Here is a 22,897-nt window from a genome sequence, read left to right on the forward strand (position 1 = left end):
TTTTGTTTTTACCACCATCGCTGGGAGACCATTCCATGAATTCACCGCCCTTTCTGTGAAGTATTTCCTCGGGTTACTCATGAGTCTGTTCCCTTTCAGCTTCATCCAGCCCCCTCACTCCAGTGCTTCCTTTTTTTTTTCTTTTTTATTTGTAACTATTTACATTTTTTAAAATAAGTAATGGACACAATTACCAATTGCGAGTGTCCGCACCCATCTTACGTCTCCATAAGATAACAAAGTAACAATAACAGAATACCTTCCCCTATTCCCTCCCAAAATCCGTACCCCATTCACACACCCCAATCTTGGTTCTCATAAAAACTCTTAAAGACCAAAAGGCACTTAGGAAGATTTAAACAGAAAGCATATATCAACGTCTTTATTATTTAAAGAAACAATTATCTTCTAGTTTACTTGTGAATCAATCAGCTTTTCCAATTCAAGATAACAAGTCCAAACTTGCTGATATTGACACCATGACTTAGTATGCAAAGTTGTTAGATGATATCGATCACACATCCATCTCAGCTGGCGTCACACATGACTGACATCTGGTATCACCTATCCTCTCCAGTGTTGCGCAATCATCATGCGGACAGCTGTAAAAGTCAATCTCATTAACTTATCCCTCAAGTCTATAGTCTCTCATTTGAGAACCCAGTAATGCCACTTCCATAGTAATAGGAACCTCCCTCCACATCAGTTGTTGCACATATTCCAAAACATGTTTCCAAAAGCCCTTCATTTCAGGGCACTCCCAACACACGTGTTTAAAAGTGCCTAACTCCCCACATCCCCTCCAACATAGGGCATATAGAAGGAAAGAGGGATGTACGATCATCAAGGGTGTCCTATACCATCTTACTAAGACCTTAAGTGCATTCTCTACTATCTAAGGCACATATGATATATGAAAGGATCTTGAACAGACGTCACCCCATTCCTCTTCAGTAAGAATATAACCCAGATCCTGCTCCCATGCCCTCAAATATCTAGTTTTTAAATTCCATAGTCTCATGAAGAACCTAGTGCAACATAAACTCTTTGTGTTTTGTTCAAATGTGGTTTTCTCTAGCTGCTCGGAAGTAGATAATCTTTAACCTGTAAATAGGAGAATAGATCCCCTTGTTGTATGCCATAACTAGTCTGAAGAGTCAGAAACACATTACCTCCCTCTATTACTTGTCTGAAATATCTTAAATTAAGAGCTTTTCATCTCTTAAAGATTCCTCCCTCTCTCCCGGGTTGAAAGTCTGGGGTACAACCCAATGGTGAATAATTCAGCTCTCTTCTCCCTTTAAGTAATTTAGATTTAATTCCTTTCCATCGCTTCAAGCCCCCACAAAAGGATTCCCCAGTGCATGAATTTCTCTCGATGTCAAATCTACCTATGTTAGAAATTTCCCTAGGTAACATTCCTAAACCCTGTTCTACTTCTGCCCATTGTTTAGGACTCCATATCATTCATTCAACTATCCCCCTAACCTGACCTGCCAAGTAATAGTTTTCCAGATTGGGAGCATCCATCTGTCCTTCCCTCTTAAACCTAAACATAATCTCTCTAGGTCATCTCCCTCCCCATATAAAAAGAAAAATCTTTCTATGCCAATGCAGAAATGTATCTCCGGGAACGTCCATAGGTAATACCTGAAATAGTATAAAAATCTTGGTAACACCATCACTTCTATCCTGTCAAACCACGATACATATAACTTGTCCCACCTTTCTAAATATCTACCAGAGTTTCCTTTTCTATTGAAAGAGATTGGCCTCCTGTGCATTTGTCACAGATGTCTTTAAATGTCTCTATCATATCTCCCCTCTCCCGCCTTTCCTCCAAAATATACATTTTGAGATCTTTGTCTGTCCCCATACATTTTATGACGAAGACCACCAACCATATTAGTAGCTGCCCTCTGAAGGGGTGGACTCCAGGATACACAATATTCTAAATGAGGTTCCACCAGAATCTTATACAGGGGCATCATCACCTGCTTTTTCCTACTTGCCATTCTTCTCCATATGCTACCAACTGTATCATAGCACCTCACATTGGCTATAGTTTGCCATTGTTTAAAAAAAAAATCAGAATTCGGTTTTATTTCTCCCACTCCCCAACTCTCATACCCATGCATAGAACTTTATTGGATCTCCATCTTTCAAAGTCACATTCAGAGGGGGCTGTCCCTTATTAAAAAAAAAGGTTTGGATAATTTCCTAAAATAAATGCCCATAAGTCATTATTAAGATGGACTTGAGAAAATCCATTGTTTATTTCTAGGTTAAGCAGCATAAAATCTGCTTTACTTTTTTGGAATCTTGCCAGGTACTTGTGACCTGGATTGACCACTGTTAGAAACAGGATACTAGGCTTGATTTGGACCTTTGGTCTGTCCCAGTATGGCAATGCTTTTTTTCTTAAGAAAGTTTTGAAGAAATTGCACCTGATTACATCATAGATCTTATTTTTATGACCTTTTATATTCACCTGATTTTTGTTCTTTACAACCCAATGGATGTTGGGGGAATCACAGGGAGTCAATATTTGACAAAATGGGAGCATATTTGGCGAGTGAAAAAACAGTTTAAAGACGGTCAGATGACAAGGAAGTCCAGAGAGAGAAGCTATCCCAAAAATGATCCAGTGCATTTCTGTGGAAAAAGCAGTTCCAGCTTTTTCAATATAGAAATTCTGATGCAATTAAAATATCATCAATTACTGAATTGCTCCTTTCAAGGTGCTTCTACCCTGTTGTACGAGGACTAGACAGGACAGTGGGAGAGAAGGTAGAACTTCAAAATTTTAAAGGAAAGAAGGGGAGAACATCATGGAAGGGTGAGTCCTGCTTCCATGACTTTCAGATGACGCTGGATGGAGGAGCACAAAAATAGGTCAGGTCTAGGTATCGGAAAATAAAAATGTTTTTAAGGTCTGATTTGAATTTGATCAGAGAAGTCTGGAACATTAAGATCTGGTGGCAACATGTTTCATAGTTCGGTGGCTTATATTAAAAATACAGAACAGCGAGAGATTAGAGAAACTGGGCCTCTTCTCCCTTGAAAAGAGGAGACTGAGAGGGGACATGATCAAAACATTCAAGATAATGAAGGGAATAGACTTACGGCCTCTCTTACAAAGCCGCGCAGCAACAACCCGAAGCCCTTTACATTTCTATGGGCTTCAGGGCAGTTAGCACAGCCACTAGTGCGGCTTTGTAAAAGAGGCTGTTAGTAGATAAAAACAAGGTTGTTCACCCTCTCCAAGGTGGAGAGAATGAGAGGGCACTCTCTAAAGTTAAAAGGGGATAGATTCCGTACAAACTTAAGGAAGTTCTTCTTCACCCAGAGAATGGTGGAAAGCTGGAACCCTCTTCCAGAGGCTGTTATAGGGGAAAACACACTCCAAGGATTCAAGACAAAGTTAGACAAGTTCCTGCTGAACCAGAACGTACGCAGGTAGGGCTGGTCTCAGTTAGGGCACTGGTCTTTGACCTAGGGGCCGCCATGGGAGCGGACTACTGGGCACAATGGACCACTGGTCTGACCCAGCAGCGGCAATTCTTATGTAATTGAGGTTTCAAGAATGATTTCACAAAAGGATAGAATGACAAGTCGATTCTGGTGTAAAGATCTGAGCTATTTTGATGGATAGTAGGGTGGGGAGCAGGAGTCTGAATGGGTAAAGTGTAGTTCCTATTCCTCCCACCTCCCTCCTCTGATGCACACTGCCCCTTAGAAATTCAGATGTATATTTTGGTACTTAGGTTTCACAGCAGAATTTATAAGCATACATACTAACTGATCCGTGCAGCTTAAGTTACATACACTGTGTAATGCCTGTTAAGGGACAGTGGTTCACTGTAGCTTAACTGTAAAATCCATCCTTGGACATCTTGACAGTGGCATGAGATCTGGGGAATTACAGACCGGTAAGCCTCACTTAGGTGCCAGGCAAAATGGTAGAAACAATTATAAAAAATAAAATTGTGGAACACATAAACAAACATAATTTAATGAGACAGAGTCAGCATGGGTTCAGCCGAGGGATATCTTGCCTCACCAATTTGCTTGACTTCTTTGAAGGTGTGAATAAACGTGGATAAAGGCGAGCCGGTTGATATAGTGCATTTAGATTTTCAGAAAGCTTTTGATAAAGTTCCTCATGAGAGGCTTCTGAGAAAATTAAAGTGTCTTGGGATAGGTGGCACAGTTCGGTTGTGGATTAGGAATTGGTTATTGGATAGAAAACAGAGGGTAGAGTTAAATGGTCATTTTTCTCAATGGAGGAGAGTAAACAGTGGAGTGCCGCAGGGGTCTGTGCTATTTAACTTATTTATAAATGATCTGGAAATTCGAACGACGAGTAAGGTGATTAAATTTGCAGATGACACTAAACTGTTCAAAGTTGTTAAAACATATGTGGTTTGTGAAAAATTGTAGGCGAACCTTAGGAAATTGGAAGACTGGGCATCCAAATGGCAGATGAAATTTAATTAGGACAAATAAAAAGTGATGCACATTGGAAAGAATAACCTGCATCACAGTTACCAGATGCTAGGAGTCCACCTTGGGGATTAGCATCCAAGAAAATGATCTGGGTGTCATCAGACAATACGATAAAACCTTCTGCCCAATGTGTGGCGGCGGCCAAAAAAGCAAACTGGATGCTAGGAATTTTTTAAAAAAGGGATGGTTAACAAGACTAAGAATATTATAATGCCCCTGTATCGCTCCATGGTGCGACCTCATCTGGAGTATTGCGTTCAATTCTGGTCTCCTCATCCGGAGTATTGCGTTCAATTCTGGTCTCCTTATCTCAAGAAAGATATAATGATGCTAGAAAAGGTTCAAAGAAGAGTGACCAAGATGGTAAAGTGGATGAAACTCATCTCATATGAGGAAAGACTAAAAAGGTTAGGGCTCTTCAGCTTGGAAAAGAGACGGCTGAGGGGAGATATGATTGAAGTCTACAAAATCCTGAGTGGAGTAGAACGGGTACAAGTGGATCGATTTTTTTTTACTCTGTCAAAAATTACAAAGACTAGGGGCCACTCAATGAAATTACAGGGAAAGAATTTTAAAACCAATAGAGGAAACATTTTTTCACTCTGAGAATAGTTAATCTCTGGAACACATTGCCAGAGGATGTGGTAAGAGCGGCTAGTGTAGCTGGTTTTAAGAAAGGTTTGGACAAGTTCCTGGAGGAATAGTCCATAGTCTGTTATTGAGAAAGACATGGGGGAAGCCACTGCTTGCCCTGGATTGGTAGCATGGAATATTACTACTTCTTGGGTTTTGGCCAGGTACTAGTGACCTGGATTGGCCACCGTGAGAACGGGCTACTGGGCTTGATGGACCATTGGTCTGACCCAGTATGGCTATTCTTATGTAATATTTTGAGAGATTATCACAAGTCCCATTTTTACGTAGGAGATCTAGGTCAGAAATGGAGCATCATGTCAGTAAGTTGTTTCTAATCAGTTTTATAGAAATCCTGTTAACATATTTCATTCAGCCCTTTATGGGTTTATTTGGGGTTTTTTTTTTTACAAAATACTCCAATGACCTAGTGGTTAGAGCAGCTGCCTCAGCACCCTGAGGTGGTTGGTTCAATTCCCACTGCAGCGCCTTGTGACTCTGGGCAAGTCACTTAACGTTTCATGGCCTTAGGTACAAAATAAGTAGCTGTCTAAAATGTGTAAACTGCTTTGATTTTAACCACACAGAAAAAAGGTGGTATGTCAAGTCCCATCCCCTTTTCCAGAGTGGAGAAATAATCCAAGTTTCCAAGTTTATTTAAAATTTGATATTCCACTTATCAAATTTCTAAGCGGTTTACATCGATAAAAAATTGGGGATACATAATCTAGGACGCACAGACATACTGAGATGAAAAGGAGGAAGGGAGAGAAGTACATTTTAAGATAGAATAGGAAAACATGTAGGGTAAATACAATAGGAAGGGGCCCATCTGTAATAAAGTATTAGAATAGGGGAAAAATTAATAATCCCAGCAAAAGGCTGGTATGTGTTTTACTGTGATTTTGTCCATTAAGCAATTTGGGATGTATCAAATTAGGGTGTTAGCATTGTAGTGAGATAAAAAATTATGTATTTCCATGTTTTGCTTTTGATTATTTATAATCCATGTGGACTTAAATATTGCCATGGGAAATTGTCAAGCTGCATTAGGGCCTTTTTTAAGTCATGTTAAGGACCAAATAACCTGATTTAAAGTCTGAACTGAGCTTGATAACTCACTGTCCCCCCCAGCCAGTGTTTAGATCTACTTTCCTCTTGGCTATAAGCGCAGATATCCTAAATTGCTTATAGTGAAGAGTTCATGGTATACTTTTGAGTTTTATGACTTATATATTCTTTATAAATAGTAAATTGTCCACACTAAGCTGTGAATGTAGAATTTCTTTAATTATCAAAACTGATTAAAAAACATTTTTTTCATTCAAAGATAAGAGTGAAGATGGGGCAGAAAGAGGGAAAATTAAAAATCTTGGATCCTCTAGACAGTGCAGTTACTGTGGAAAGTCTTTCCGCTCTAATTATTACCTCAATATTCATCTCAGGACTCATACGGGTAAGGTTTTTCTTAAACATTCTGTTCTGTAGAAGAAATGAGATTTTTTTAAATGGGTGAATGGTACAAAGTAGTTAAAAGGAATATTGAATATTCAGAAATGTGTTTCACATCGCCTGACTTTAGTTTTACTGATGTGGCAACACCAAGTAGGATTCGTATAGCTAGGTGGGGCCATTGATGATATTTGTCTTCTGTACTGGCAAAAGTACAGAAAGGTGGAGTTAAGGTGGAAGTGAGATGATACATACAAGTATTTCATTTTAATGTGATGTAAATGGGTTACAAAAGTACCTTCAAAACCTATTTGCCACAAACTTTTCAAATGGAGCTTCCCTTTTGAAAATATAGTAAACCTGCAAAGTGTTTGTGTGGTTTGAAAAACATGTATTTCCTGCCATCTACTGCAGACGAATCCAGACAGATAACGGGTTATGTCCATCTACCAGCAGGCGGAGATAGAGAGCACTGAACTGTTTGCTATATGGTATGCTACCAGGCCATTACTAGCTCCTGGCTTTGTGGCTGTATCGGGGTACTTTAGATACAGACTTGCTCCTGATTTAGTGCTTCTATTTCAGTGGAGCGTGGGATCAGATGGCTGGGTACCTGTCAAGGGCTCAGCTGGCGGTTCTAGTTCCCTGACCGTCTCACCAGCCATCCTCAATTTCCTCTGTTCTCCTAGACTCCCTCCTCTCTTAAATAAAAAAATATATTAAAATGAAGGCTAATCCCAGTGGGAGACAGAGGGCTAGAGCAAAGGAGAGAATCAACACCAGACAGATGGTGCTGGCAAGCAGTATTGCAGAGCTATGAATGACTTCCCTTTCACTCTCTGGGTCAGACTGTTGGGGTCCTTGGGGGGAGGTGACATACTACCTGCAGAGAAGTTGACTCTGGGGATTGCTGGCACAGTGGGGTGCCTTTTCTCGTGGGTTTGATTTCCATAGTAGCGTGGTGATTCTCTTCTCTGCTAGCACCATTATTGGCAGTCCCTTGGTACTGAGGCCTGCCTCGTGGCGTTGATGGCTGAACTGGTTTTGTGGAGGATTTGGCCAAACTTGTCAAACGCTGCTTCTGGGAAGTGGAGAGAAGTATATGGTGCATGCTTGAGCTGTGCGGTTTTAGAAGATTGCCCCGAACAAGAGTTGGTTGGCTCAGCAAGTTCCTGTGCAGTCCTCGCAGGGGATGTCGAAGGGCAACAATAGCAGTTTCCTCCATGAATTTGCCTCCAGGAGAGGGGCTAGGTAGTTTTATTGGAAGTTGTTGAGGAGGTCAGGTTTGCCTCGTAACAGTCTCAGCAGCCAGGTAGAGACATACCTTCTCGGAAGGAACAGGCAGCTCCGGATGCCCTTTCACCAGAATTTGCGAAATTGATGCACCAGCCTCTCTGTTGAAAAGGGCTCAGGCAGTCCGGCAAGGGGCTTCCCTGCCTCAAGAGCTCCCAGGTGACTTAGTTACCAAGAGAGGCTAGATCCAAGAGCCTCCCCTGCAGGAGACCACTGTTTTGGCTTCTCCTTTGGCATTGGAGGTAGTGGAATCCATAGCATTCGCGTTTGCCTTGCTCATGGATGTTCTCAAAGAGGGTGAGATGGATGACAGGAGCCTATGGGAGACTTTTACAGGTTGTGAGACCTATTCCTATATTTTGCTGAAGTTGTTAGTCACGGGCTTGTGCAAACTGGTTTCAGTTCAGATGCTGAGATGTGTGGCATGTGAGTGTGTAGATTTCTTGCTGTGAAGAGTTTCTCAAGGAAACGAACCAGTGCTGGAAAAGACAATGAACAGTGCTGAAAGGAAAATGCAAGTCAGCAAAAACACTCCATCCGGGAACCTAAGAACTGATAACGTGATGCTGTACCCGTGTGAAGAATGGAAACTTCAAGAAGAAGAAAGTTCTAGATGCTATGCCTGTCCAGGGCCCTCCAGGGAAGAATGGAGGCGTGGACTAGGAGAGGGCATTAGATAGGCATTTGGTTTATCCAGTAGGGTGGTACATTAATAGCCAGGGGAAGGTCTTACTAGAAAGAGATACTTTTTGTATAAAAACCCCCATGCTCTGGCAGTCTCTTTAGAGAAACTACGCTATGCTTACAGAAAGATGCCGGCACTGTTGGTATGAGGTCTTTTCTCTCCATTGTATATGTCCAAACTGATTTATTTCTGATTTGACAAATGTTGCTATAATACTAATTACTAGAATAATAAAAAGTTATCTGTTTTGGAATATACAATGTAATATTTTTGGTTTTTATTTTTATATTTGGGTATTTTCTCTCTATCACATCGGACACTCCCAATGAAGAAAAGTTAGCAGCCTTTTACTTCAAGGGGGAGTTCCTGGCAGTAGAGGGTTTTTTTTTTTTTTGCAAGGAGGAGCTACCCTTGTTTATAGTCTTTAATATCTTTAAGCTCTTTAATATCGAGGATCAAGAGGCAGCGGTTCCATCCTCTTCTTATCCCAAAATGGCAGGCACTAAGCGGCTGCCTAGAGTGTTCCTTATGCATGAGGTCATTCAGGAGCTGATCTTGGCTCAGTGGTCCTCTCTGGATTCTAATATGTGTATAGAAAGCATTTTTAATCATGTGCAACTTACGAAAAATAAGAAAATTCTTCGACATAGAGCAATATAGGCTCATAGTCCAATCCCTTGTCTTGGGTCTAGTGGACTATTGCAACATCCTCTACCTACCATGCCCTGCAAACATGATAAAAAAAATTACAGACTGTACAAAACACAGCTCTCAGATTGATCTACTCGCTAAGAAAATTTGACCATATCACTACTGCCTACCTAGACTCACACTGGTTACCTATATAAGCACGAATTCAATTCAAATTATACTGTCTTTTATTCAAAGCAATAAATGGCACTGCCCCCACTTACCTAAATAACCGCCTATATCGGAACCTTACTACTAGACAAAGGAGAACTCAGACCCCATTTATCTACCCCCCATTCAAAGGCACTTAGCGCAAGATGTTTGACCACCTACTAGCGACGCAAGCAGCGAAACTAGACCACTCCATCTCCAACTTGCTGACGTCAATGAGCGACTTCAAATCTTTTCGAAAAGAAATCAAAACCCTGCTATTCAAAAAAATGTATCCAGATATCTTAACGCTTCCCCTTGTCATTCCCCCCCTTGTAAATTCCCCATCAAAGTCTCTTCTACTCTTGCAATTTTTCTCTTCAAAGACTCAACCATGTAAACAGCTCCCTAAATTGTAATTCTTCTGGAAATGTTCATTTATCTTTTGTAATCCTAAATCCATAATTGTAACTTTCCTGGATATGTTCCAGTTAGCTTCTTTTGTAATCCGCCTAGAACTGCAAGGTACGGGCAGAATAGAAGTCACTAATGTAATGTAATGTATAGTACGGGCTATGGCTCAGCTTTAACCTCTGCCGGGGACAGAGCTGGAAACCCTGAAATGGCTTAAAGTAGATGCTTTAGTGGCGGTGGTCACCAAAAGGGCTATGCTGCCTGTTGAAGGGGCCATTGCACTTAAGGATGCACAGGATCACAAGCTAGAGGCCTCCCTAAAGGTGGCCTTTTAGGTTGCGGCTCTGTCATTACAGGCAGTTTGTACGCAGCAAGGGCTTACCTATTGTAACCCATTCTGGGCTCCTGGGGAGGACGGGCTATAAAAATGAATAAATAAATAACGTGGGCTTACCAGGCGGTGGATGCAGCAGCTGTCTCAACCCACATTGGGGAGCTCCTAAATATGGAGTTGGGTCTGGCATACTTAGCAGACTCGTATGACTTGCGTAGGGCCTCGGCGAAGCTGATGGCCTTAGTGGTTATGGTGAGGTGATTGCTCTGGTTTTGGAATTGGGCGGCGATGCTGCGTCCAAGGAGAGGCTCACAAAGCTGCCCGTTTGAGAGGATGTTCTTTGGTGAAGAGCTGGTGAAGATTGTTAAGGATCTCAGAGAATGGAAATTATGATGTCTTCTAGAGCAGTGGTATTCAACCTAGTCCTCAGGGACCCACCTGGCCATTCAGGTTTTCAAACCGGTTGTATGGGCAGAACAGCATCCGTTTTCGGGACACAAAGCACTACCGACCAGGGCGGATCTAGGGGCCTCAGAGGGACTGTTTTAATCAACAACAGTCCTTTCGTCCCACCAAGCGCTCTTCGGCTCAGCCCAATCAAGCAGCACAGCAGTATGGCAGTACATAATAATGGTCAACCAGTCCGCTCCTCGGAAGTCAGGATAGGGGGAATGTCTCTGTTTGCTGAAGATTGGGCCAAAATCACCACAGATCAGTGGGTGCTCGACATTGTTTGGGAAGACTACAGACTCAAATTGGCTTTGCCTGTTGCAGAGGCATTTTTGGAATCCCTGTGCCATGTACCAGGAAAGAGGCTGTGCTAGATACATTGTATGCCTTGCTGGCGATGGGATGGCGATTCTGGTACCCTCAGAGGAGGCTGGGTCGGATAAATATTCAATTTATTTCGTGTAACCAAAGAAAAGGGGCTCCTGGGTCATTCCATGTCAAGTGATCAGATTCTTGGAAAGTGCCCTGCATGACCATCACGGATTTTGATGAAACTTCATATGCAGAGTCCACCATGTCTCAAACCAACTTTGGTAAAGTTTTAGTTTCGCCTGTGGAATATTTGTGGAGATATAGCCATTTGTTTGACCCCATACCACAATGAAATACAGTACGACGATGACATTCTGTCAACTTTGAGACACAATATCTCACGAGCTATGTTTCCAAAAAAACTGAAACTTAGCTACCCTGCACAACTTTTGGAGCTCTATTCAGTGCTACCAATAATAATTTTTGTCGAGCACTGAGTGAATGGCTGAATTACAGTAAACTTGGCTGAAAAAATTAGTGCTCCAAAAAAAGTCAAAGTTTGACATTACTTAGCTCCCACAATAATTGAGTAATAAATGCGAAATTTGGCGCATGTCTCAGTACAACGTTGTTTTCAAAAGTACAATTTCAACCTCCAAGCTCTTTCCATTAGTTTACAAATTAAGTGTAAAGTTGCTAATTTGTGTAAAAAGGCCAAAAATAGGGTATTTTCAGCCTGCTTTTACAGAAAAATACCTTTTAGAAACTCTTTCAAATCAGTCTCATTAGAAAGAGCATATTTCAAACCCCCTAGAAAAGTGGACTTCATTTTTCAACGCAGGTTAACAATGGCTGAAAAAGGGGGACAAAGTTGGGAGACGTTGCCACGGGAACAACCTCTATTTCAACATAGTTCTGTCATTTTTAAAGTTACAGTTTTGTATTGACGTAGTATTACTACTACTCTATTGCGTTGGTCCATGGTGACATTGTCACTACCAGTTCAAGAGTTTGAACTGGCAACCCCATCGCCATAGGGGTCACGCCCGATAGCTGTGCAATACCAGCCACGGGTGGGCCACTTCGTCCAGGTTCCCAAGCCTCGCATTTGGTTTCTTTGTCAAGGTTCCAAAGCCTTTTGTTGGTATCTTTCTGCTTCCAAAGCCAATGATTAGGGTGTCTTATCCTAGGTTCCCAAGCCTAAATTGGGTATCTTATATGGTTCCCAAGCCGAAGTGAAGTCTTCTTTGTTGGCATCGATTCGTTGGTATCCATTTTAAACTGAATCTATCTATCTATATATCTATCTATATATATATAAAATCGGAGGTATGTATGTGTGTATGTATGTATGTATGTGTGTGTGTATGTGCCGCGATCACGCAAAAACGGCTTGACCGATTTGAACGAAACTTGGTATGCAGATCCCTCACTACCTGGGATGATATGTTCTGGGGGTCTCGCGGCCCACCTGCACACATGGGCGGAGCTACAAACAGAAAATCAGATTTCACCCATTCATGTCAATGGAAAAAATGTAAAAAGCTGCCATTCTCACAGTAATTCAAAAACGGCTTGACCGATTTGAACGAAACTTGGTATGCAGATCCCTCACTACCTGGGGTGATATGTTCTGGGGGTCTCGCGGCCCACAACTCTATGTTGCTTGCTCAAGGGTGGGTTCACCCAAGAATTTATATGTTCTTGCTCCAGGAGGTGAAACTAAAATTGTTGTTTATAATCACATTTTGCGTTAGTTGTATTGTATTCATTTTGTCAAATATTTCACATTATAATTTGAATATTATACTTTTTATTAAGCTGTAAAAAAATAATTTCATTCACCACTATAAAGTATCTTTATTTGAATCCATATACAGTGTTATTGCTATAATTAAATACCCGTGCAACTCCGGGGCATCAGCTAGTTAATAATAATGTGGATCTGAAAAAGAAAACAAGTTGTAATTTGTGATCTGCATGCAACAAAATTATCACCTCAATTTCTAGTTAGGAATAATCAATACACTATAATTGTACCCAAAGCTTGAGTAAAAATAAACAGGGAAAAACAGTGTGAAAAGTGACATAATTGTAAGTTGAAACGTAGGCAGTTGCCATGGTGACATCTCCCAACTTTGTCCCCCTTTTTCGGGCATTGTTAACCTGCGTTGAAAAATGAAGCCCACTTTTCTAGGGGGTTTGAAATATGCTCTTTCTAATGAGACTGATTTGAAAGAGTTTCTGAAAGGTATTTTTCTGTAAAAGCAGGCTGAAAATACCCTATTTTTGGCCTTTTTACACAAATTAGCAACTTTACACTTAATTTGTAAACTAATGGAAAGAGCTTGGAGGTTGAAATTGTACTTTTGAAAACAACGTTGTACTGAGACATAATGCGCTAAATTTCACATTTATTACTCAATTATTGTGGGAGCTAAGTAATGTCAAACTTTGACTTTTTTTGGAGCACTAATTTTTTCGGCCAAGTTTACTGTAATTCAGCCATTCACTCAGTGCTCGACAAAAATTATTATTGGTAGCACTGAATAGAGCTCCAAAAGTTGTGCAGGGTAGCTAAGTTTCAGTTTTTTTGGAAACATAGCTCGTGAGATATTGTGTCTCAAAGTTGTCAGAATGTCACTGTCGTACTGTATGTCATTGCAGTATGGGGTCAAACAAATGGCTATATCTCCACAAATATTCCACAGGCGAAACTAAAACTTTATCAAAGTTCGTTTGATACATGTGGGACTTTGTGCATAAAGTTTTATCAAAATCCGTGATGGTCATGCAGGGAGCCCTTGATCACTTGACATGGAATAACCCTCCTTCCGTATGGTGTTGGACCTCCAAAAAGGTCAATCAGTTCTGAAGTTATGGCGTTTTCGTATGGGAACTCTGTGCTTCATAATTGCAGTAGTGCAACTGGGTGATTTTCTCACTTTGCTGGACCTGAAGGAAGCATATCTGCATATTCCCATCTGGCTGTCTCATCAGCAATTTCTTCACTTTGCAATACTGGGGGGAAATTATCAATTTCAGGCTCTACCGTTTGGCCTGGTCATGGCCCCAAGGACTTTCTCCAAAGTGATGGTAGTCGTAGCAGCCTACCTGCGAATGGAGGGGAGAACTGTACGCTCCAGTCTGGACGATTAGATAATCAGGGTGCCTTCAGCTCAGGAGAGCATTCGGGTCACCTGCTGGGTAATCTCCGTGTTGAGGTCTTTTGGGGTGGGTAGTCAACCTGCCCAAGAGTCTTCTGGTGCTGTTGCAAACTCTGTTATATCTGGGTGCAGTGTTCGACACAGTTCATGGGAAGGTGTCCTTGCTGGAGAACAGGAAGGTAAAACTTCACTCTCCAATCCAGGCACTGTTGGTGAAGCCAAGAACAAAGGGCTGGGACTATGCCCAGGTGCTGGGGGGTCAATGGCTGTGATGCTGGAAGTAGTCTCTTGGGCTCGGACTTGCACGTGTTCTCTGAGGAATTCTGTGCTCTGTTTGTGGTTGCCCATCTCGCAGGATTATACCTTGCGCCTCCGCCAGCTGGACCTCACTGGCCAGAAACAGCATGGTCCAGTGGTTAAAGGCTGAGAATTTAGGACGGGGAATGCCGCTTGACATCTCCTCAGTGGGTGCTCATGGTGATGGATGCCAGGCTTTCAGGCTGGGGAGCCCACTGTCTGCATCATAACGCCCAAGGAGTTTGAACGGAGGAGGCGACAAGGTGACTATTACCAGGTAGAACTCAGTGCAGTGTACCTTACCCTATTGGCCAATCAGAACCTAGTTGAGGGTCTTTCGGTCAGAGTGCTGTCAGCCAATGTAACAACAGTAGATCGCCAAGGGGGCATGCACAGTACTCGGATGACGATGGAGGTTTGACCACTGTTTCAGTGTTCAAGGCTGCATCTTCAGTTATTGTCGGCAATTCACATTGTGGGAATATTGAATGTCAGGACGGATTTCCTCGGTCAGACGGAGTTAGACCTAATAGACTGGGAACTGTCTAAGGAAGCATTCCAAAATATCATATGGAAGTGTGGAGTTTCAACCTTGGACATATCTGGCAAAGTAACACAATTGTCTTGGATTGTCTGGCAAAGTAACATGAGAAAATGGAGTAGATTCTGCACCATTCATGGAGGAGAGTGTTTATGAGCAACTTGAAAAACTGAAGGTGGACAAAGCAATGGGAATGGACGGGATCCATCCCAGGATACTGAGGGAGCTCAGAGAGGTTCTGGCGGGCCCTATTAAAGACTTGTTCAACAAATCTCTGGAGACAGGAGTGGCTCCTGGGGATTGGAGGAGAGCGGATGTGGTCCCTATTCACAAAAGTGGTCACAGGGATGAAGCAAGAAACTACAGGCCAGTGAGCCTCACTTCGGTTGTTGGAAAAATAATGGAAGTGTTGCTGAAAGAAAGGATAGTGTACTTCCTTGAATCTAATGGGTTACAGGATCCAAGGCAACATGGTTTTACAAAAGGTAAATTGTGTCAGACGAACCTGATTGAGAGCTGGATCGAGGACATATGCTAGATGTAATTTACTTGGACTTCAGCAAAGTCTTTGATACAGTTCCTCATAGGAGGCTGTTGAACAAACTTGAAGGGCTGAAGTTAGGACCCAAAGTGGTGAAACTGGGTTAGAAACTGGCTGTCGGACAGACGCCAGAGGGTGATGGTTAATGGAAGTCGCTCGGAGGAAGGAAAGGTGAGTAGTGGAGTCCCTCAGGGTTCGGTGCTGGGGCCGATCCTGTTCAATATGTTTGTGAGTGACATTGCTGAAGGGTTAGAAGGATAAGTGTGTCTTTTTGCAGATGATACCAAGATTTGTAACAGAGTAGACACCGAAGAGGGAGTGGAAAATATGAAAAAGGATCTGCAAAGAAATGCAGAGTAATGCATTTGGGGATTAATAATTGGAAGGAGCCGTATATGCTGGGGGGTGAGAAGCTGATATGCACGGACAGGGAGAAGGATCTTGGGGTGATAGTGTCCGAAGATCTAAAGGCGAAAAAACAGTGTGTGACAAGGCAGTGGCTGCTGCCAGAAGGATGCTGGGCTGTATAAAGAGAGGCGTAGCCAGTAGAAGGAAGGTGTTGATGCCCAAGGTCATTGGTAAGGCCCCACTTGGAGTATTGTGTTCAGTTTTGGAGACCATATCTGGCGAAGGACGTAAGAAGACTTGAAGCGATCCAGAGGAGGGTGACGAAATGATAGGAGGCTTGCGCCAGAAGACATATGAGAAGAGACTGGAAGCCCTGAATATGTATACCCTAGAGCAGGGGTCTCAAAGTCCCTCCTTGAGGGTCGCAATCCAGTCGGGAGTTCAGAATTTCCCCAATGAATATGCATGAGATCTATGTGCATGCACTGCTTTTCACTGTATTTTCATATAGTTTTTCTGATTCTTTCAATTGTATACATTATAAAAGTTTGAAATGTCAATAAAGATTTACAAAAAAAAAAAATGCATATTCATTGGGGAAATCCTGAAAACCCAACTGGATTGCGGCCCTCAAGGATGGACTTTGAGATCCCTGCCCTAGAGGAAAGGAGGGACAGGGGAGATATGATTCAGATGTTCAAATACTTGAAGAGTATTAACGTAGAATAAAATCTTTTCCAGAGAAAGGAAAATGGTAAAACCAGACGACATAATTTGAGGTTGAGGGGTGGTAGATTCAAGAGCAATGTTAGGAAATTCTACTACTATGGAGAGGGTGGTGGATGCCTGGAATGTGCTCCTGAGAGAGGTGGTAGAGAGGAAAACGGTGATGGAGTTCAAAAAAGCGTGGGATGAATACAGAGGATCTAGAATTGGAAAATAATATTAAATATTGAACTAAGGCCAGTACTGGGCAGACTTGCACAGTCTGTGTTTGTCTGTATATGGCCATTTGGGAGAGGATCATTTGGGAGAGGATGGGCTGGGGAGGGCTTCAATGGCTGGGAGGGTGTAGATGGGCTGGAGTCGGTTTTGACGGATATTTCGGCAGTTGGAACCCAAGCACAGTACCGGGTAGAGCTTTGGATTCTTGCCTAGAAATAGCTAAGAAGGAAAAATTTAAAAAATTTAAATTGCATCAAGTTGGGCAGACTGGATGGACCATTTGGGTCTTTATCTGCCATCATCTACTATGTTACTATGGCATCACAGTTCAATGCAAAAGTGCTACACTTCTTCAGCCGAACCAAACTATACAGATTGGAGGGCCTGGAGGCACTCTTTCAACTATGGCTAGCGAGAGGGCTTCTTTGTGTATTTCCACTGTGGCCGACAATAGCATGAGTTCTTCAAAGAATTGCGCGTCATCAGGGGAAGATAGTGTTAGTTGTACCCAATTAAAGAAAAATGGGGAGACCCAATGATCCACAGTGAAAACAATCCACCGATGAAAACAAAAACTGTGGATACAGATGTTCTGGAGATAATTTATTAAACACTGACATATAAAACCATGAAAATTCAATAAAAAAAAGTACAATGATAAAAAATACTTGATAAAAATCCAACCGGACCCCACACGGTCCATGTTTCAGTGAACACGCCTTCCTCAGGGGTCCAATGGTTTGCAACCTCACATATAAAGAATTGGACTGAAAACAGTCTATTGTCTTTAAACATGTGAGCAAAGAACACCACAGACAAGCTGAAGTAGCAAAAAAAATGCCCATCTGCAGTAACCATTATCTCTCTCCTTATTGGCTAAGGCTCTTAACATTTGCATCTCTTCCTATAGGCTAAGGCTGCATTGTGAGGTCATAGGGCTTTATGGTTATAGAAACATTGTAACATGATGGTAGATAAAGGCCAAATGGCTCATCTAGTCTGCCCAACAAAGAAAAATGGGGAGACCCAATGATCCACAGTGAAAACAATCCACCGATGAAAACAAAAACTGTGGATACATATGTTCTGGAGATAATTTATTAAACACCGACATATAAAACCATGAAAATTAAATTAAAAAAGTACAATGATAAAAAATACTTGATAAAAATCCAACAGGACCCCACACGATCCATGTTTCGGCGAACAAGCCTTCCTCAGAGGACCTAAAAGGAAGAGGTAATGATGAATAATGATAAGGAGAAAGATAAAAAGATAGAAAGATAAGAAGTGACTGTGATGACAATCTGGAGCATGCATATTAGTGTCTATACTCGACTGCAAGATAAAACAAGTGAGCCAAGTGTGATCATGCTATATACAGAGGCTTGAAACATCGACGTGACACAGTTTTTGTTTTCATTAGTTGTACCCAATTAGCCACACAGTCTGTGGTTTGTGGATCTCATCCGCTTGCTGGAGGACACGACATTGCATCTTCGAGAGTCACTGGACTTGCTTCATCAGGGTCCGGTGCTGTTGGACAATCCCTCTTGCTTTGGTCTTGAGCCTGCCTAGGTATGAGCGATACAGAAATAGAAGATTAGATTACTCCTGGCTCTTGAGCAAGCGAAACTCAGGAAGAAAGGTTATTCAGATTATGTGATTGCTACCCTTTTGCAGACTTGGAAGCAATCTATATCAGTGGTGTAAGCGTGGGTTTGCAGAACCTTTGAGGCCTGGTGTGCTCAGTGGGCTCTCTCTCTGATGTCAGCGTCACTCCTGCACATTCTGGTGTTTCTTCAGGAGGGTTGTGGCAAGAGCCTGGCCCTGAGTTTGTTCAAGGTTCAGATGGCAGCTGTAGAAGAGTTCCCTGGCAGTGCACCCAGAAGTGGTGAGATTCCTTAAGGGAGCAGCTCATCTGCGGCCTCCGGGGCATGCCTCATGTCTAGAGTGGAGTTTCAATTTGGTACTTAAGAGCTTCAAAAGTCTCCATTTGAACCTTTCCGCAAGGCTACAATTAAGGATCTCACTCTGAAAGTGGTATTCTTTGTAGCAATCTTTTTGGCAAGGCGGGTCTCAGAGCTTCAGGCTCTGTCTTGTGGAGAACAGTTTCTGCATTTTTCAGAAGCTGGAGTGACTGCGTACTGTTCCTTTGTTTCTACCTAAGGTGGTTTCTGCTTTTCATCTGAATCGGCCTCTTTTTCTTCCATCACTCCGGGAGGTAGACTATCCTGAGGATTTTCATCAGCTTCACCTGTTGAATATGCACAGGATTTCCACCTGCATGTTACAAATGAGTTTCGGCAATCTGATCATTTGTTTGTGCTCTTTGAGGACTGTCTCGGGCTGATGGCTTCTAAGGCCTCCATTGCTCAGTGGATTCAAGAGGCAATTATATTGGTGTATTTGAGGTGGGAAAGTCCCATCCCTGGGAGTTGCAAGCACACTCTACTAGGCCTCTAGTGGCATAGGCGTAATCGCAACTGTTTTCTTTGGAAGAAATTTGTTGGGTAGCTATTTGGGCATCCTTGCACTCCTTTTCAAAAATTATAGTGGATGTGGCAGCTCGGGAAGAGGCTGATTTTGGGGCATTGGTGCTTTCTGCAGCTCCATCTTCGTCCTGTCCCTGATTAAGGATTGCTTTGCTACATCCCATATGTCTGGATTTGTCTGCTGTAGATGACAGGGAAGGTAAAATTAGGACTTGCCTGATAATTTTCTTTTCCTTGGTCACAGCAGACAAATCAAGTCCCACCCTGATTTCTTCATGCACTACTGTTTGTTGGTGTTGTACGGTGGTTCTTTAGGAGAATTGTTTTGCAGGTTGCATTTGATGCAGTTGATTTCACTGCCTGTTGTCGTTTTAGGTGATGAATATTAGAAGGGAATCGACAATGTGACAAAGGGAAGGTTTGCTCTTTGTAACAAGTAATTGAAGTACCAGGGAATGTGCCATCTGGTATATAGCATGCAGTTCAGTGCTCTCTATCTGCTCCTGCTGCTAAATGGATATAACCTATTGGTCTGCTGTGACTTAGGGAAAGAAAATTATTAGGTGAGTCCTAATTTTACCTTATCGAACACCAACCTGAGACTCGTCTATTGATATTCTGTCATATTATTATAATTCCAAGAGCAAGAAATATGTGTCGCTAGAATGTTCTGGTAATTCAGTTGTAAGTAGTTTTACTGGAGGTGTCCAAAAAAAAAGCAAGGCACATTGGAATCAATGTTTACACACCCATCTAATGAAGATAACTGTAACTTTTAATGTATTCATTCTGAATCTAAGTGACAGAAGTGAATTACTGTATTTTTCGCTCCATAAGGCGCACTTTTTCCAGCCCCAAAAAGGGAGTAGAAAAGTGGGTGTGTCTTATGGAGCGAATACACCTCTCTCCTCGTTCCTCCCCCCCCCCCCCCGCTCCCTTTTTTTAACTTGCGGTGGGCCAGCGCAGTCTCCTGCTGGACAGCAGCCTTTCTCGCTGCAGAGCGGTGCATAAGGCAGGAGCGCAACCTTTGCACTTCCTGCCTGGTCCCACGTTGCTCCGTGATTGGCTGCCGTCAGTTCTCACGAATCGAGAGAACTGATGGCAGCCAATCACGGAGCGGTACGGGACCAGGCAGGAAGCGCAAAGGTTGCTCTCCTGCCTTATGCGCCGCTCTGTAATGAGAAAGGAGACTGTGCTGGACGACCACCACCAGTTAAAAAAAAAAAGGTAACGGGTGGGGGGGGGGGGGGGGGGGCTGCAGGCTTCCAGCACCAGACGCACCTACGTGTAGAGGAGGAAAAACCAAGAAAAAAAATTCTGAACCAAATTTTTTTTTCTTGGTTTTTCTTCCTTTACACGCAGGTGTGTCTTATGATCAGGTGCGTCTTATAGACTGAAAAATACGGTAAAAAGGAAAATCAGCACTGTAAGAGTCTGACAAGCTTCAAGGCTTAGTGTACAACTCCTTCAGGCTGTCATAGGGAGCTGGCATTCTGAATGTTAAGAACAGCAGTGTCTTATCTTGCCAACTTCTAAAAGGTGCATTCAGGTATATTTTGGTTGATGAATTGCACAGTTGCCTTTTTTTTTGGGGGGGGGGAGAGGAGGGAAGTGAAAAGAATTGAAATGTTATAAAGTAGTTTGCTGTCTCATTTTCTCATTACTGTCTGGTGTGCTCTGTGCACTTGGCTTCACTTAGAACCATACTGTGACGCAGGAGCAGACAAATATTTCCTTTTTTCTCCCTAGTCATCCAATACAGGAGAATCATTTGCTTTTAGCAAGATTTCCAATCCTGCCTGTAGATGTCAGTATTGTTAAAGCAAACTGAGAATGGCTGAAATCTACGAAAGTTGATAAACAAAACAACTTCTAAGTCATTAGGACAATCATGTCTTTGGATTAATGAATGACTCTTTTATTTCAGGTGAAAAGCCATATAAATGTGAATTTTGTGAATATGCAGCAGCTCAGAAAACGTCACTGAGGTATCATTTGGAAAGGCATCACAAGGAAAAGCATATTGATAACACAACCGAAGTAAAACCCGACAGTAAAAGTTCATTGTTGGCTGAAGAGGCCACAGCCACGTCCCCAGCGGTGGCTAATCACACTCAAGAAACCAAGAACTCCAAAAGGCTTAGGGATGCTACTAAAGACGGCAAGGAGTGTCCACCTGTCAAGCAGCAAAAAGAAATGTTTTATTCTTTTCGTGATATATTAGGAAGTCCAGTCCTTACAGATGTGGATCAAGAGAAGCCTATTAGTGCATCAAATCAGACTTTTGAAAATGGATCTATTCTTTTATCAGAAGAAGCCAAAGTGCACAAAATTGTTCAGGATATACCTGTTTGCAAGACTAAACAGGATGATTTCTCAGAGTATGGAAGGGCTGAAAATATGGGCTTTATTTCAGTCAAGACTGAGAATAATGCCAGCGACTTAATGGTTAGTATAGCAAACTGCAGTCAAAAGGCATGTGTAGACATCCAAGATAAACCACTGAATTTATCACTCAGGAATACTCGAGAATGTTCTATAATCTCAGTTTCTCGAAGTGCACTCTCAGTAAGTACCTGCCCATTTTGTACTTACAAAACATTTTATCCTGAAGTTCTAATCATGCATCAGAAGCTGATCCATAAGTACAATCCAGACGAGGCTCAAAACATGTATCGAAATAAAGGTGCTGGTGGTGCAAGACACAGACGTACTGGGTGCCCACCAGCTCTTCTTGGAAGGGACGTGCCACCCTTGTTTTCGGTGACTATTAAAAATAAATTTTCTCTTTCTGCCCCATTAAAATCGCTGCATGCTAAAAAATCCAGGCAGTCCTATGCATCTCAAAACAAAGTACCTTTTCCCTCAGATGTAGAATCTAGATGCTCAGCGCTGTCGGTGCCGTCACACAGTCCACAAAACATTGGTGCACAGACTGGTGGCTTTCAACACCACCACCGCCACAAAGAAATGCATCTGAAGCCCAGCACGACTCGGGTACTGGATAGGATGGAACCACCTGAGTCTAAAGTAAAATTTCAGCATGTCCAAAGTGGTATCATTAATAACGGTGCTAATAGATACATAGAATATCCCTTTAAAAATGGGCCTGCCTGGTGTAGAAACCATGGAAGAGAATATATTCACAACAGAACTGTAGGGCATTTGATGGAACTTGGCGAGACCTCTTCTAAGAAGCCAAAGTCTCATTTGTTGGGACTTCAGCAGCTCTGTTTAGACATACCTAATTACAGAAGAGTTGAGATGGGAAGAACTCATGTCTCAAACAGGACTGCAAATCATTTACCACAGGAATGTACAGCCTTAAATGCAGGGTCATCTCTTTTGCCAATCCGACATGGGCTTCTGAATACAAAAGAAGATTCGCACTGGAATTCCCTGATAAATTCATATGAGCCCCGGAACCCTACCCCTCCTTATAATGCTTGTGAGCCCATTGGTAATCGAGGATGCAAGCCCACCCTAGAAGGTAAACACTCCTGTAAAGTTATCTTGTTGAATGGGGGGGGGGGGGTTTAGGAACCTGATTTTTTTTAAATAGTAGATCTCAGCTGAAAAGATTTCTTAGAAGGTGCACTTGAATAATGCTATTGCTTCAATCTCCCTCCCTCAGTATCTTT

At 42.3% G+C, this 22,897-nt stretch overlaps 1 protein-coding gene across 5 annotated transcripts in view; it reads left to right on the forward strand.

Annotated features, from left to right (window-relative positions):
* Positions 1–22,897, forward strand: part of ZNF217 (zinc finger protein 217) — a 74,253-nt gene that overhangs the window by 36,106 nt on the left and 15,250 nt on the right. For 4 of the 5 annotated variants that reach the window (XM_033914895.1, XM_033914896.1, XM_033914897.1 and 1 more), the window contains exons 3-4: positions 6,473–6,598; positions 21,184–22,746. In XM_033914895.1, coding sequence (XP_033770786.1) covers positions 6,473–6,598; positions 21,184–22,746 — 1,689 coding nt within the window. The remainder of the gene's footprint in view (positions 1–6,472; positions 6,599–21,183; positions 22,747–22,897) is intronic. The other variant, XM_033914899.1, reaches the window with a different exon arrangement.

This window comes from Geotrypetes seraphini, chromosome 11, assembly GCF_902459505.1.
Source record: "Geotrypetes seraphini chromosome 11, aGeoSer1.1, whole genome shotgun sequence".
Lineage (NCBI taxonomy): Eukaryota > Metazoa > Chordata > Amphibia > Gymnophiona > Dermophiidae > Geotrypetes > Geotrypetes seraphini.